Source organism: Pyxicephalus adspersus, chromosome 8 (genome assembly GCF_032062135.1).
Source record: "Pyxicephalus adspersus chromosome 8, UCB_Pads_2.0, whole genome shotgun sequence".
Classification (NCBI taxonomy): Eukaryota; Metazoa; Chordata; class Amphibia; order Anura; family Pyxicephalidae; genus Pyxicephalus; species Pyxicephalus adspersus.
Window position 1 is genome coordinate 63221152 of NC_092865.1, and position 14204 is coordinate 63235355.

At 38.8% G+C, this 14204-nt stretch overlaps 1 protein-coding gene across 3 annotated transcripts in view; it reads right to left on the minus strand.

Annotated features, from left to right (window-relative positions):
* CACNA2D3 (calcium voltage-gated channel auxiliary subunit alpha2delta 3) overlaps window positions 1-14204 on the minus strand; it is a 547059-nt gene that overhangs the window by 275642 nt on the left and 257213 nt on the right. For all 3 annotated transcript variants that reach the window (XM_072420933.1, XM_072420932.1, XM_072420934.1), the window contains 2 exons: window positions 11674-11763; window positions 7800-7913 (listed from right to left, as the gene is read on the minus strand). In XM_072420933.1, the coding sequence (XP_072277034.1) occupies window positions 7800-7913; window positions 11674-11763 (204 nt within the window). The remainder of the gene's footprint in view (window positions 1-7799; window positions 7914-11673; window positions 11764-14204) is intronic.

Here is a 14204-nt window from a genome sequence, read left to right on the forward strand (position 1 = left end):
AACAGATGGATCGCAAAGGCAACGCGAATAGATTGTGGAGCCCTGCCTTTCAAAATAAACACCGCATACAGGAGTTATTAAGTCCCAGTTTTTATTGTTGGTAGATCATTTTGACTTGGTCATTTTAAAAGTAGCTTGCAAGCCAAAAAAGTGTGGGCACCCCTGGTCTTGAACTGTTCAGTTTTCCCACTAAACACATACAAAACCCAACCATCCCTGAAATGAAACCACAGCTCTTTAATGCCAAAGATGAAGACAGACCCCCAAAAGTCAGGGCCATCATACAACTTGCAAAAATGCAGTACATTTAGCTGATGGAATCTAGATTATGAAGGAAATGGTCTGTAAAGGACACATTTCTTTTTTAATGCATATTTCTCCAAATTAAACTTCAGTTTTACTAATGAATATTTAAGTTATGTTGATCTGTAGAATGATTGAAAGTCTTACAAGACTTTTTTTACTTTGGGATCGAAAAGAATTTGAACATCTGGCAAGTTTAAAATAATACCTGCATTACTGAGATTTCCTATCACTTACTCTTTTGTGTGACAACTATTAAATGGACAGGAAATAAGAAAAGATCCCCAAATAAAATTCATTTTTGGTGGTGTTGACTTTAAGGTATAACTAAAGTTTCACTTTAAAATGGCAACAGGCAAGACTTCATTGTAGAAAGGGACATGCAATGTCTCTTCCGCAATAAGCATTGTGTCCTGCCTGATCACATGCACAACTCAGTGTCTGTTGGCTTTCCCCTGAAGATCCCAAGACTGGTTGAACTTCCGAATGCCTGCATGAAAGTTACGTCATTCCAGCCTGGCTAGCCTAGATGGCTGAATATTACAATGAGGAAGAGACGAAGGAAAAAGATGGTGGCACCCACAGCGGAAAGGGGACAGGTGAGTATACAATGGGCATAATTTAATAAAGCTCTCCATGACTGGAGAAGACCATAATGCGAGTACCTTGGTGATCCATCAAACCTTGAATGGATCTAGTTAAGGATTAAAAACATTAGCTAACTGATGGAAAATTATTTTTAAAAATCGATTCCGGATTTGATGAATCACCCAGGTTCTCTCTTGATTGTCTATCTTCTCCAGTCTTTTGGAGCTTTTATAAATCAGATCCACTGGGTTTAGGTCCGCTTAAAATAAAATAAACATATGCCCTAAAACACCAGCCTTCCTTTTAGGATGGCTTTCTACAAGATTCTGAAACGGCAAAAGTACAATCAACGTTTTATTTCATTGTAAAAGTATTCACAAGGGTTAAGAGCTCTGTCTAAGCCATTTATCTTATCCCAGAAACATTCAATGATGATAGAAGTTAGGGCTCTCTATAGACTCCTTGAGATGTTTCGTATGAAACTGGGTAAACCATGTTTATATGGAAATAACTTTGCTTGGATGTACAGTCTTGCTGTAACTGAATAAGGACTTTCCTAAATAGTTATTTAAAGGCTCGAAATGTACAATTGTATGAAATAGATTAGTTAAAACACCTGAATGCAATACAGGTAGTCCTCGTTTATTGACTTGTTTACAGACTGTCCACACTTACTACCGGCCCTTACGTCTTCTGAGCTCCCTCTGTCTGCCTCCTTGGCGATCCTCCACATTCTGTCAGTAACAAGTTCACTGACTGCTTGCAGACCAGGTCTATTATATGCTCCTCACTTATTATTATTATCCAGTATTTATATAGTGGCAACATATTACGCACCGCTTTACAAAGTCCATATTCATGTCCCTAGCTGTCCCTCAAAGAGGCTCACAATGTAACGTACCTACCATAGTCATATGTCATTTACATATGACAGTCTAAGGTCAATTTTGGGGGAAGCTAATAAACCTAACTGCATGTTTTTGGAATATGTGAAGAAACTGGAGTACCCAGAGGAAATCCATGCAGACTCGGGGAGAACCTGCAATCTCCATGCAGATGCAAACCTGGTACCTAGTGCTGCAAAGAACAAAGTGATAACTCCGGGCCACTGTGCTGCCTGAAAAATTCACTAAATGCCAGGTTGCAGGAATTAGGAGGGTTTTCTCCAAATATGAAACTTTTTTTATTTGCAAACAAGTCAAACACAAAATCAATTTAAAGCATTTTGCAGTGTCACACTTAATCATAATGTCACACCATAGACATATGCTTTTTGAAATAACTACTAATTGGGCAGATTTGAAAACATTCTTCAGTTATCATTACTCCCCTCTAGATAAGCAACATCAGATGCCTGCTCCACCCTCCCTTCTGGACCAAGAAAATAATCCAAACTGAACATAGAGACAGATGCAACAGTTGGCCGAGGATTCTGCTTGTACATCTAACTGCTCGTCCCTGTCTTTGTGAACATGACATTTTGAGATATGATTTAATAGCAGTTTGCCAAACAAGTAATTACCATAATTGCTAGGCGAAATAAGCAAAAAAGCCAATTTCATTGTATTGATAAAGGCAAAGTTACTGAACTGGGCATCATTTACAGCAGGTTACAGTAAAAATTTGTCAATTTAGTCTTAAAGCAACCATATAATAAACTATATATATTATATCAAATTTATTGTGTATGTAAACTCTAAAAATGCACGTTTTCCTTTGGTCTGTTAAAGAAGAAATCAACCAGATGCAATTTACCCGAGACCAAAGCCCATTCTCAAAGGACCTTACAGTGAAGTTAAAGTCTGCAAGAAAGTATCAGCCTTACATGCAAGGGGAATAAAAAAGGTAACCATAGCATAAAAAGCTGATATTAATTAAATTTGGCTTCTCTCAAAAGGTAAAAGGTTTTTGTTCGCTGTTTACACGATCAGGATGTTCTGATGCGCTCTGGTAACATCAAAAACAAAACCATAGACAAATTCAATCAGAATCCGAGAAACTGCCCATAGAAAAGGACATGATTCCAACATTGCCATGTTCTTTGATACATCAAATAACAAAAGAAGTTATCAACAAGATTTCTGGCAGGATGAACAAGTATTTGTTTTACTTATTGAACACATTCAAAACTATATGTAATAGACCAAAATAGACAAAATAAAAGAAGTTCATTGTCAATAATTAATTACACTTTAATGTATCTGACCTCTGACTATCACTCATATATTTATTTCAATTGCGTAATCACAGATCAGCCTTAAAGAAATATTCAGACTGTCAGCATGACAAGTTTTTTTTTGCTGATTTTAAGCCTTATTGCTCTTCGCCTTACTGAGCAATCAACACAGCAGCTCCAAATCTAAATTGGGTTCTTTGAGCTTCATAAAAAAAAAATTATACATTTCTTTTTCTGAAAAACACATGAATAACAGAGAAAAAATCCAGTAATATTTTTATGCCAGACTGCAGCAATAAAGGACCCGCCATGGGTAAGGGCTGCTTTTATATTGGCAATTTGGCGCACAATGGCCATCGCCTCGAAAATCAATTATATAAAATAATACATAATATACAGGGATGAAAAGACCTTGATTTCTGAGGTGCCTGGAAAATAACAGAAATAAAATCTCAAATTATTGTCCCCCTTTTCTGCCCACACACATCCTTACCATCTATTTTTATGTTTTCTATTTTTCTTTAACCGTTTGTGTCTGAGTGCCATACTACAAGGAGAAAAAATGGCATGTTTCCCATGAACACTTATTCTGAGGTATTATGAGAGCGTTTACCCTAAATTTTATATGAATCTAAATTTACAAAAAATTGGTTTAGCATGTTCGTATTGTACCAAATAGATTTTTTAGAATGGACTATAGCGAGAGCTTTTGTTTGCTCGGTGTGTTATGTTCATTTTTATGATTTTGTAGCTAACATGAAAATGATTTAGTAAATCTAGTAGGACATTGCAAACATATGGAATGAGTCAGAGGCACAAGGACGACATACACAGGGCGAGGTCTACAAACGGGAAGCAGAGTTGGATGTTTGTTAAGGTATGTCTGTATGTTAATGTCTCTATTGTTTTCTATGGTTGCTTGCCTGTTTATCCTTCTGGAGACATTTTTGTATCTTTATTACAGTAGAGATATACATTTTCCACCGGGATATTGTGTACATGACTACAGTCTCTTGAAAACTGCTGTAGAACCAGAAATATTATTTAGCCAAGCAACACACTTGATGAAAACAGGGAAACGCTATATTTGTAATGTTTTCTATCAAAACTTCTCTATTAAAATAATGTCCCTTGTTCTGGGCTTATGCAGGCAATGTTCAATCCCCATGAAGAGCCCCAACCACCCTTCCCATTACACACATTTTTGAATTCAAACCCTGTTCCCCCTTATTAAAAAGCTTAATCAACCATCCCCATCTATACCAAATATCTGAAAACCTATGTAGGAAAAGAGAAGCTGAAGACCTGAATCTTACCCCATATCTCCATCTATAGGATCTTTTTTTGGCCCTCTTTAGAAGTCTTTGGCCTTGCAAGAAGTTTTGTAATATTGAATGAGAGGTTCCATCTAAAGAACCAACCGAAACCAAGTGGCAAGTGCAAACTGCAACAAAGATGGTAGGTCATCTACCACCAAACTGGGATCACCATCAAGATCATATACTTACAAACCTAAACCGATAACCATCTATCTAACCCTAAATGGTGATCCTCTATCCAGGTGTTGGCTACTTGAATAGACGTGTGTTTTCTGTTCACCTAGAATGATGGTCATCTGTACTTCTGAGAAATGCTATAGATGGAAATGATACCCTTAAACTGTGGTTCAAAGCTTACATCCACTTAACAGCCTGATACAATCAGGTTCCTTTAAATGATGACAACCCACGCTTATCAGTATTGATAATAAAGAATAATATAGTCAACAGCACAACACCCCTCTGAGCTGACCAATACCCTCCACCCCTCCAGAACCTACCATTGCAATATTAACACATTTCACTCTGTTAAGAAGACCTTACAAAGTATTACAGAGCACATCTGTGGGAATCCAACCCCATCCAGCTAAAAGAACATTTGTTAGCTCAGTTACTGTTATAAGATAAGAAGTCCTATAATTCATCCTAAAGATGTTTAGTAGGGTTAACATCAGGGCTTTGTGAAGACCGCACATTTTTCCCTATACCATACTTCTTCAAATCATGTCCTTATGGAGATGGCTTATTACACTAGCACATTCATACCAGCCCAATAAATGGACTTCTGTAGCCATGAGGTTTACAATGGTACAAAACCTCTGCTGTAGGCTAAGCAGAGCCCTTTACTGGAAAAAACTAAATTCAATCATTTGGAGATGTGTCCACATACTTTTTGCCATATTGTTAGGTGTGCTTTTCAGGTGCCCACACATTTTTGGCCATATAGCGCACCATATAACCCAAAAATATGACCATTTTTTTGAAAGGCAACAAAGCATAAAATACCACAAAGTGCAAACAATGCATAGTGTATATTGCTAGTCGCCTATACAAAGACCTCTATGACAACTTCCAGCTCAATGTCTGCAAGTTGTCTCCAATATCATAAAACTTACAAAGCTTTAGGTTTATGTCACACTCAAGTGCAAGTATGCAAAAAAAAAAAAAAGGAAAAGATCACAGACAATTGTTTTGCTGTATTTTGTCATCTTACACCAATTATCCCTGTCACCAGTTTCAATGCTCTTTAATCAGACTTGTTGTCTCCCACCCACTGCTAAAGATGATCTCATTGACTTGTCTACAATATCAAAGCATTTTCACCTGTAGTGCTCAAACACTGTGCTTTATGATTTAAAGAGAGATAACAGGGTTTGCACGGGACAGCTATGAAGTCAGTTTTATGATAAAAGCTTTCATAACTTGTGACGCCAGTGAACAGGTATAATAGTTTGCTGGTCATTATGCAGTATAAATGTCATGAGCAATAAAGCAATACAAGTTACAAAACAATTTTCAAGAATGCAAAAATGAACAACAAATATCAAAGTCAGCCGCAAAATTTAATTTAATATGCTGCCTTCACCCATTAGAGCTAGGTGCTCAGAACTAAAACAGGGTGGTATCTTTAATAAACTGTAATATACCTGACAATGACAGGTATGGTACAACTCAATCTGGCCTCCAGACAATGATAGTTGTAATTGTTCAGCAGCCTACTTGTCAATGACTTGTTGGGCAGCACGGTGGCTCAGTGGTTAGGGCTCTTGCCTTAGAAGCACTAGGTCCCGGGTTCAAATCTCAGCCAGGACACCATCTGCATGGAGTTTGTAGATTCTCCCCATGTTTGCGTTGGTTGACATGTATACCATGGCTCAGACAGTCTGGCTGTGGTCAGTCCTATTATAACTGATAATGATAGGTAAGATACGTCTTAGCCAACCCAAGTGATGACAGCTTCACCAGATGATGGCCTACTATACCTGTGCAGACATCTATAGTAATATAGGAACAGAACACAGATTGCTCAGTTTCCAAGATATTATCTTAGGTCAGAATAGGTCTGAGTTAAAATTGGAAGTAACCTACTATCACTATCCACCACCCCTTCCATAGTAAGGCTAGGTACACACGTGCAATAATTATCGTTAAAAAATGAACAATTATCGACTGATCAACGATTATTTATGATTATTTTGAACTATGTTATAGTGTACATGCTGTAACGATACAATCGTTCAAATATAATCCACCAATAATGTACACACACTAGATAGGATTGTTTGAATAATGCAGGAAGTGACATGTACCGGAGAAAGTGTACAGCAGAACCATCCACGATCACTGAACGACAGTACACACAAAGACAGCCAACAATCGTCTTCCAATGAGATCTGCCGGGACAGTTGTTCGTTTTCCAGAGACATTCATCGTCATCGTCGTTGGCCAGCGGTTGTGCACTTTTTTTGGTATTGATTATCAGACGATCGGTCATTAATCGTTCGTTTCCAATGACAATTATTGCATTTATATTTATTTTTGCAATTATTAGTTTCCTATTAGGCAGGACCTATTCATTATATTTTATTTATTTATTACTAGGCAGGATATTTATATTCCAACCACTGCCAAAGGCCTGGAATTTTCATACTTTACATGGTGTCTGGAACTGCATATACCAAATCTAATAGGTTACACTCTAACATCCTAATTTACACTATGTACTGCAAATGACTTCCAGATAGACTGGAGCTTCTCCTTAACATTGTGAGCTGCAGTGTCTGGGGGAGGAAGAATTTAAGACACAAATGGAGGGGGAACTGGCTCAGTCAAGGTAATATAAGATTTTTTTTTTATAAGGCTTGTACATCACAGTAACTGTATTTGTTGGACAGTAGTCTTTAGTATTTTTAAAAGCATTGTTTGCACAAGGGAAGCGGCAATAGTTATGCATAAGTTTTATACTTTTGACAATTATTTAAATGAAACACAATGAAATCCATTTTTTGAGCTTGCCTTGTGCAAAAGGGACAAACAAACAAGGGCATGGCTTAGGCCCATCAAAAGTCTGTATATATCTAAAAGGTATCCACAAAAAAGGCTTATGAAGCAAAATATATTACAGTAAATATACAAAGAATGTTCTCCCCGGCCCCTTTTAGTTGGGAGCACCACCTGGCACTTTTCAGGAACCACCCGGCTGTTTTTGGGTGGTTACTGAAAAGTTGGGTTACAATACATATATATATTTAATACAAAATATTTATGTGCTGGAAAACAGTAGGTGAAAGCCTAAAATTCTCAATCAAGATCATTTCATCCAACAACATTTCAACTCAAGCAACTTTTTTTTAGGCATGGAGTATGAAGTACGCAATTTTACATGCTAAGGATGGGTCCCTTTTGTCACTTACCTTCCGGTCAGGCCAGTTGTATTTGGCAAATATTGTATCATATGTGTCGACAGCTCCATCAGCAATGAGCATAATAGCTTGACTGCAGATGCTTCCTTCTCCTGTGTGGTTGAACTGTGGAACCATAACCAGTAAATTTGTCACAATCACAAATAAATGAATCATTGTCACACACAAGCATTAGCTTCACTGAAAACAATTATTTCATTTATGACAGCCTGCCTCTTCTATTTCACTTATGGAGACAATGTGAGGGCAAAGTACAAAATTTCTGCAAAGGTCCACTCTCTCTCACCCCTTATACGGACCTTACTTGTGCTCCCTGGCAAATCCTTCCTTCTTTGCACCCAGCACTGAAAGCAATACAGATAACAGTGACTTCATGTCCCTGTTCATTTGACAATTCTTGGGTTATGAGCAGGGATAAGCGAGAATGCCTCGAACTTCTGGCGAAATTTCCTCAATCTTCCCGCAAAATTTCGGCGAAGAGATTTCGCCAAACCATCGGAAGAGGAAATGCAGCTATGGGAGTCCTCCTGTTTGGGATCCCCGGGGCAGTGAAGGTTAATGAACCTCTAGTGCCCGGGGATCGCAGGGGGTTTCCAGGGATGCATGATGCAGCCCTGGAAATCCACCTGTTTGCGCGATCCCTGGGCACTAGAGGTTCATTAACCTCTAGTGCCCCGGGGATAGCACACTCTTCTCAATTATTGCAGACACAGCTGCAATCATTGAGAAGATGCCCTGCAAAGAGAACCTCCTGACATTGTAATATAAGTATCTCTTACAAATGATAGATTTGTATCTGATACAAAACTATCATTTGTAAGAGATACTTATATTACAATGTCAGGAGGTTCTCTTTGCAGGGCATCTTCTCAATGATTGCAGCTGTGTCTGCAATAATTGAGAAAAGTGTGCGATCCCCAGGGCACTGGAGGTTAATAACCCTCTAAAGCCCAGAAATCGCAGAAATTCCGATCCTCCTGTTCGGTGAGAGCTCGACCTCTCGGCGAATCAGAAGGCCGTTCTCGCTTACATTTCCGATTCGCAGCGAGATGGAACTTAATATTCTCACTCGCTCATCCCTAGTTTTGAGATTGGCTGGTGTGCATTGGCAGGGAAGGTCACATACTCCCCCGTATCTAGAAGAAGCCGGGTGAAGGTGATAGGGAAGGTGGAAAGATAATTATCAGTAGGGGAGCGGAAGACCTTCACAGAGGCATTGCCACTTTAACTTACATTTGCAAAGAGACTTTTTTTTTAATCTATTTCTCCTTGTTGTTTGAACTAATTAATTTGTCTAATTTACAGAAAAAGAATAAAATGTTCTAATTAATTAAAATTATTGCCTCTTTTAAGAATGTCCTTTTTTCAGATTGCATAATAAAAATGAGGAATTAGCAAGCAGAAACAATTAGTTTGTGCAGTATTATGAATGTAATATTCTAGGGCAGAAAATGAGAAAATGATTATCTGAAGGGATATCTTATTTTATGTAACAGCATCGGTGTTGTGGCAGATCTAAGCAGGAAGCAGATGTTGCAGAATGATAAAGAATACTTCAATATGGAACCAACTGGTTCAAAATAGCCCAGGGATTTTGGTGGATTTTTTCGGTTACAATAAAGCAGTACAATTAGTGTTTGGATAGAATGGTATGTTTTTGCATAAAGAACATATAAATTGTTCTTATGAACGCAACAAATGTTGGCCTGACACTGTGGGCACAAGAATAGGTTAATTTAGGCCTAATATTTTTTTTGCTATAAAATACAGGTGTGCAATAATAGTGTCATAGATCCTCGCAGGACCAGAAGATCTGTGTCTTCCCCAGTATCACCCACCTTGTACTCCCCTGCTGCCGGCAACGGCAACTCAGCTCAGGAATCCCAATCCCTAGTTACTTCCTGGACTAGATAATGTGACTCTCTGCCATCTCCTATATGGCCTTAGAGGACTAGAATCTTCCCCAGTTGCGCTCCACTTGCTGGTGGAAATGTAAATACCTCCTAAACTGCTTCTGCCCCAGCACTCCCTCTTGTGGTGTGTTTGGATGCCTGCAGGTCACATGGTCTCCTTTCATTACATGATCTTCCCTATATAAGGGAGTGACTGGCAACAGGAAATTACCTGAACAAGGAGTTCTCCTAGGCCGGGTTTCCAGGTTCCGGTCTGCATTTCCTGATTCAGTTTTTTGGCATATCGACCCTGGCTCTGTTTGACTATTCCTGATTGCTGCCTTCCCTGATCTTTGGTTCACCTGAATACCCTTCTGCCTTTTGCTCTGGTCCTATCCAGTCAGCAGTTAAGTGCACGGGGCTTGTAACCCTGCTGGGGACTTGTCAGCAATATTGTTGCAGGAATCCAAACAATATTGTTGCACGAATCCAAACCCAACACCTGAGGGAGTGCTGGAGCTGACAGCATGAATGGATAAACTGTGCTACATTAATTTCTAGTAGCTAAAAGAAAAGGAAAGGAAGCTTTAACAATCTTAAAAATCACTTACTATGTTCGATTTTAATATATTAAACAGATACTCTCAATGTGATGGTGCCATCCAATAGCCCACCGCACCAGCAACAAATATTTAAATTTGCAACCCTCCCTTACTGGCTTCCTACTCCTTAGAGTGGGCAATAATCTCATCTACCTGTGGTAAGCTTGCCACTGTCCAACAGAAGAGCTTATACATGGTGGACTATGGACTATACATGGAGTTATGTGCATTGGCATGAGCTTCATTAGGGCAGAATGATCTCCCCATGCACCACAAAGTGCAGAAAGTAGTCCATATTCTTAAATGTGTAGCAACAGCAATGAAAAGTAGTGCTGTGTAGTGTCATGTATCATACATCAGTGCACTAGGAGGTTGCTTTTGGGTTCCATTAATAAACGGCAAGACAGAACCCCAATCTATGTGATGTGCATTGCGGTAATGCATGTATGGTATTTCCCACTACACACTGGTGGGGCCAAGGCCTTAGCTCAGCATGTATGCCCTAAGTTTTACCATAAAATGCTCTGCAAGTGGTTGAATCTGAACTACAGGACTATTGAAAACATCCAAATACTTCACAAATGTCAAAAATGTTTTTTCTTTTTTAAAATCTGAATACAAAAGACTCAAACATCACAAAAAAACATGCACACAGTTTGTCAGGAACATTTAGGCGGAATGATTGGTGCATATTATTCCACTTCAATACTGTTGACACGTTTTTTTGTTAGCTAACAATTCAAGTCCAAAATGAATCCAACTGTTTGTAAAAAACTCATTCAAAGCAATAAAAATCTCTAAAATTTGTGATGATCAGTTTTTAAAAGCAACAGGATTTCATGTAATTGGCTAAAATAAAAATCTAACTACATAAGGATATCAAAACTATTATTTTCTTCTGTTCTGGGGTGATGGAAGGTGCATTTTACTGAACTATGTTGTCTATGATGGAGGATTGTCTAAGAAACATTGAATACCTTCCAGATGGAAAAGTTATATGTATAGAAATTCTTGGAATATATTAGTGTCAACAAACCTGAGCTGATATGGTACTACTGAAAAGAAGGGATAATTGCCGAGGTGGCATTCGGCCAAACTTAATTGTTGATTAACAGCATCAAAAGCTGCTTTTCCAAAAAAAAAAAAAAAAAAAATCTCATTATGTTTCAACATTTCTGGGTATTACGGTGACATCTGACAAGGATATCCGACAGCCCCTTTACAATATTAGTCGATTTCAATTTAAAAATGGGTTTTCAAAATAGCTTTTAATTATATTACTTTTGAATTATCTATAAAAACACACAGCAATGTATGAAAAGGTAAAATACTTAGCCCTGTGATTGAGCCACCTTCATACCAAATACTTACTTCACTCAACAAATCAAAGGCTTCATTCAACGCATTGTCCAACATTCCAATTCCTTTTGCAGAAAGTTTGTCCAAGTGTTCTCTGAAATGCTAAAACACAAAAGAAAGAATACACAGATGGTATCAGACTAGTCATATCTATTGGCCAATTTCCAAAAACATTTACAGTGTAACACCAGCCTGTTTTCAGGTTTGGATAGAGTGAGAACAGACTTGTGTTGACAGCATCAGTTTGAGATGTTTCTGAGATCATTCACAATTCATTGGCAAGCCCATTTACAGTTGGCATTCATCTGACCTGCATTTGACCTGCTTTAATGATGTTTTGCAATTCTATAGACATGTAATAGAATCCTGCCTAAAGCAAACAAAACTCGCTAGACACAGACCTCACTGATAATGGCTCTCCAAGGCCTTTACTGCAGGACCCCAGAGACCCGCAGACTTCCACATTCAACCCGTAAAACCCACCAAAATAGCATAACACAACATCATGCTTAAATGGCCCGTAGGCCTTTTAATAACAAAATGTTATCAAACATTAACATTTAGCAACATAAATAGCATAAATAACAACCAAATCATATCATAAGTTAACCATTAAAAACAACAACGACAATAATAACAGATTAACAATCTCTTTTCTAGGACCCAAAACACTGCCATAAACCCATTTCTGGTTCCTCGAAGGCCCAAACTACAAGTATACTACCACCTGGGACCTGCACCAAAATGGATATAATTGCTCCCAGCTGTCTTAATGCCCAGCTCAGGAATGATGTCCCCATCAGCCCAACCCCAACCTCAACTCCTCTTCACACCAAACTGGAGACTCCATGCCGAAAATGGATCTCCTGACCCCACCAATTACAGCACCAAAATTGGACTATTGTCGAGGACCTCAAACTCTACACAGCTCAACTCAAGTGACCACCCCCATACCTTCCTGCTTTTTATGTAACCTTAACCCCACTCTAACCTCTGCCTACTAATCAATCTTTCTCACCCCAAAATAATACCTATTATCCCTTTCCTGTCTGCACCCAATCTTGCAGGCCTTCCCCCTACGCTCCTTTCCTTGCTACATTCCAGGCCTGTCTTTCTGTGTTTATCCCTTTCCCTGAGCAATGAGCAATCTGAGCCTCTTAGGCTACTTACACATGTGCAATGGTTCTCCTCCTATAATCGCCTTAGGGCTGATATTAGATGAGAATCTTTGTGTGTAGAGTGCTCAACGTTCATCGTCCGAATGACCGTCCTGGTGGATCCATGGACGATGTACGAGGAACGATCGTAATTCAAGGGAAGGGGAGAGAGCGCAGTGGGGTGCCATTTGCTTGGTCTCCCCCTCCCCTCTTCATAGAGAAGAATGGTGCTGTATGTACATCGCACGTTCATGCATCGTGCAGTTGTTTCTTCTTGGAAAGGATCGTGAAAGATCATTTCCAACGACAAATATTGCACGTGTGTACCCAGTCTTAGTTCAGTTTAAGTGACACCAATGATCATTTTGGCTATCTGTAAGAGTGAAATTCTGCCTACTGGGTGGCAATGTAAGAGGCCTTCTTTTCACTGACAATCACACTAATATACCGTGAGCTGTGGATATAGTAAATATAGTAGGGGTTCCCTGAAGGCCTGAAAGGATATTTCAAAGTTAGAGTTAAAAAGGCCAAAAATGACTGTTCTAACCTCTACCCAAAACCAAAGCAGCTTTTGCTTGATTTCACCCTAAAACCAGCAAACTTTGTATGTGGGTGAATCTGCATAAATGAAGCATTATTATATCATTTTGAAAGGATCACAAGAACAGGGGGTTTTATTAGGAGTGTAGAATTAAGGTGCGTACACACTTCCAATTTTTATCGTTCCAATCGAACGACGAACGATCGATTGGGCAAAAAATCGTTCGTAAAAAAGTAACCAACGACGCCGACGAACGAGGAAACTCGTTGGAAACGAACGACCGGACCGGCGGATCGGATTGGACGACGATCGTTGAACATCGTTCGTGTGTACGGTCGTTCGTTGATCGTCCATGATCTGAGCATGCGTAATGAACGAACGTTCGTTCACTTTCCTGTCGTGCACATAGTTTCTCTATCGCTTAAACGATCGTATCTATTGTGTGTACAATATCTACGAACGATCGTGTCGTTATCTATATGTGCAGGATCGGTGCTATACGATCGTTCGTATATATCGTGCAGGATCGTTCGTCGTTCGTTTTCCAACGATAATAATTGGAAGTGTGTACGTAGCTTTAGGAGTTTTAGTTTTGATAACATCTAAGGCTTTTCTGCTTCTGAAGGGATTCATACAAACATGCTTTTCTCATGATATCCTTTGTATTTTATAATAAAGGTAAATCTCTTTTTTTTTACAAATCAGTCTAAAAAAGGGTAGCAAAACAAACAGCAATAGTATTACATGTAAAAGAGCATGGTAAGAACACTATGTACATTTAAAATGTATGTGAATTGCTTTTATCACAAATATCTCATACTAATTACTCAGCATAAACTTCTGAG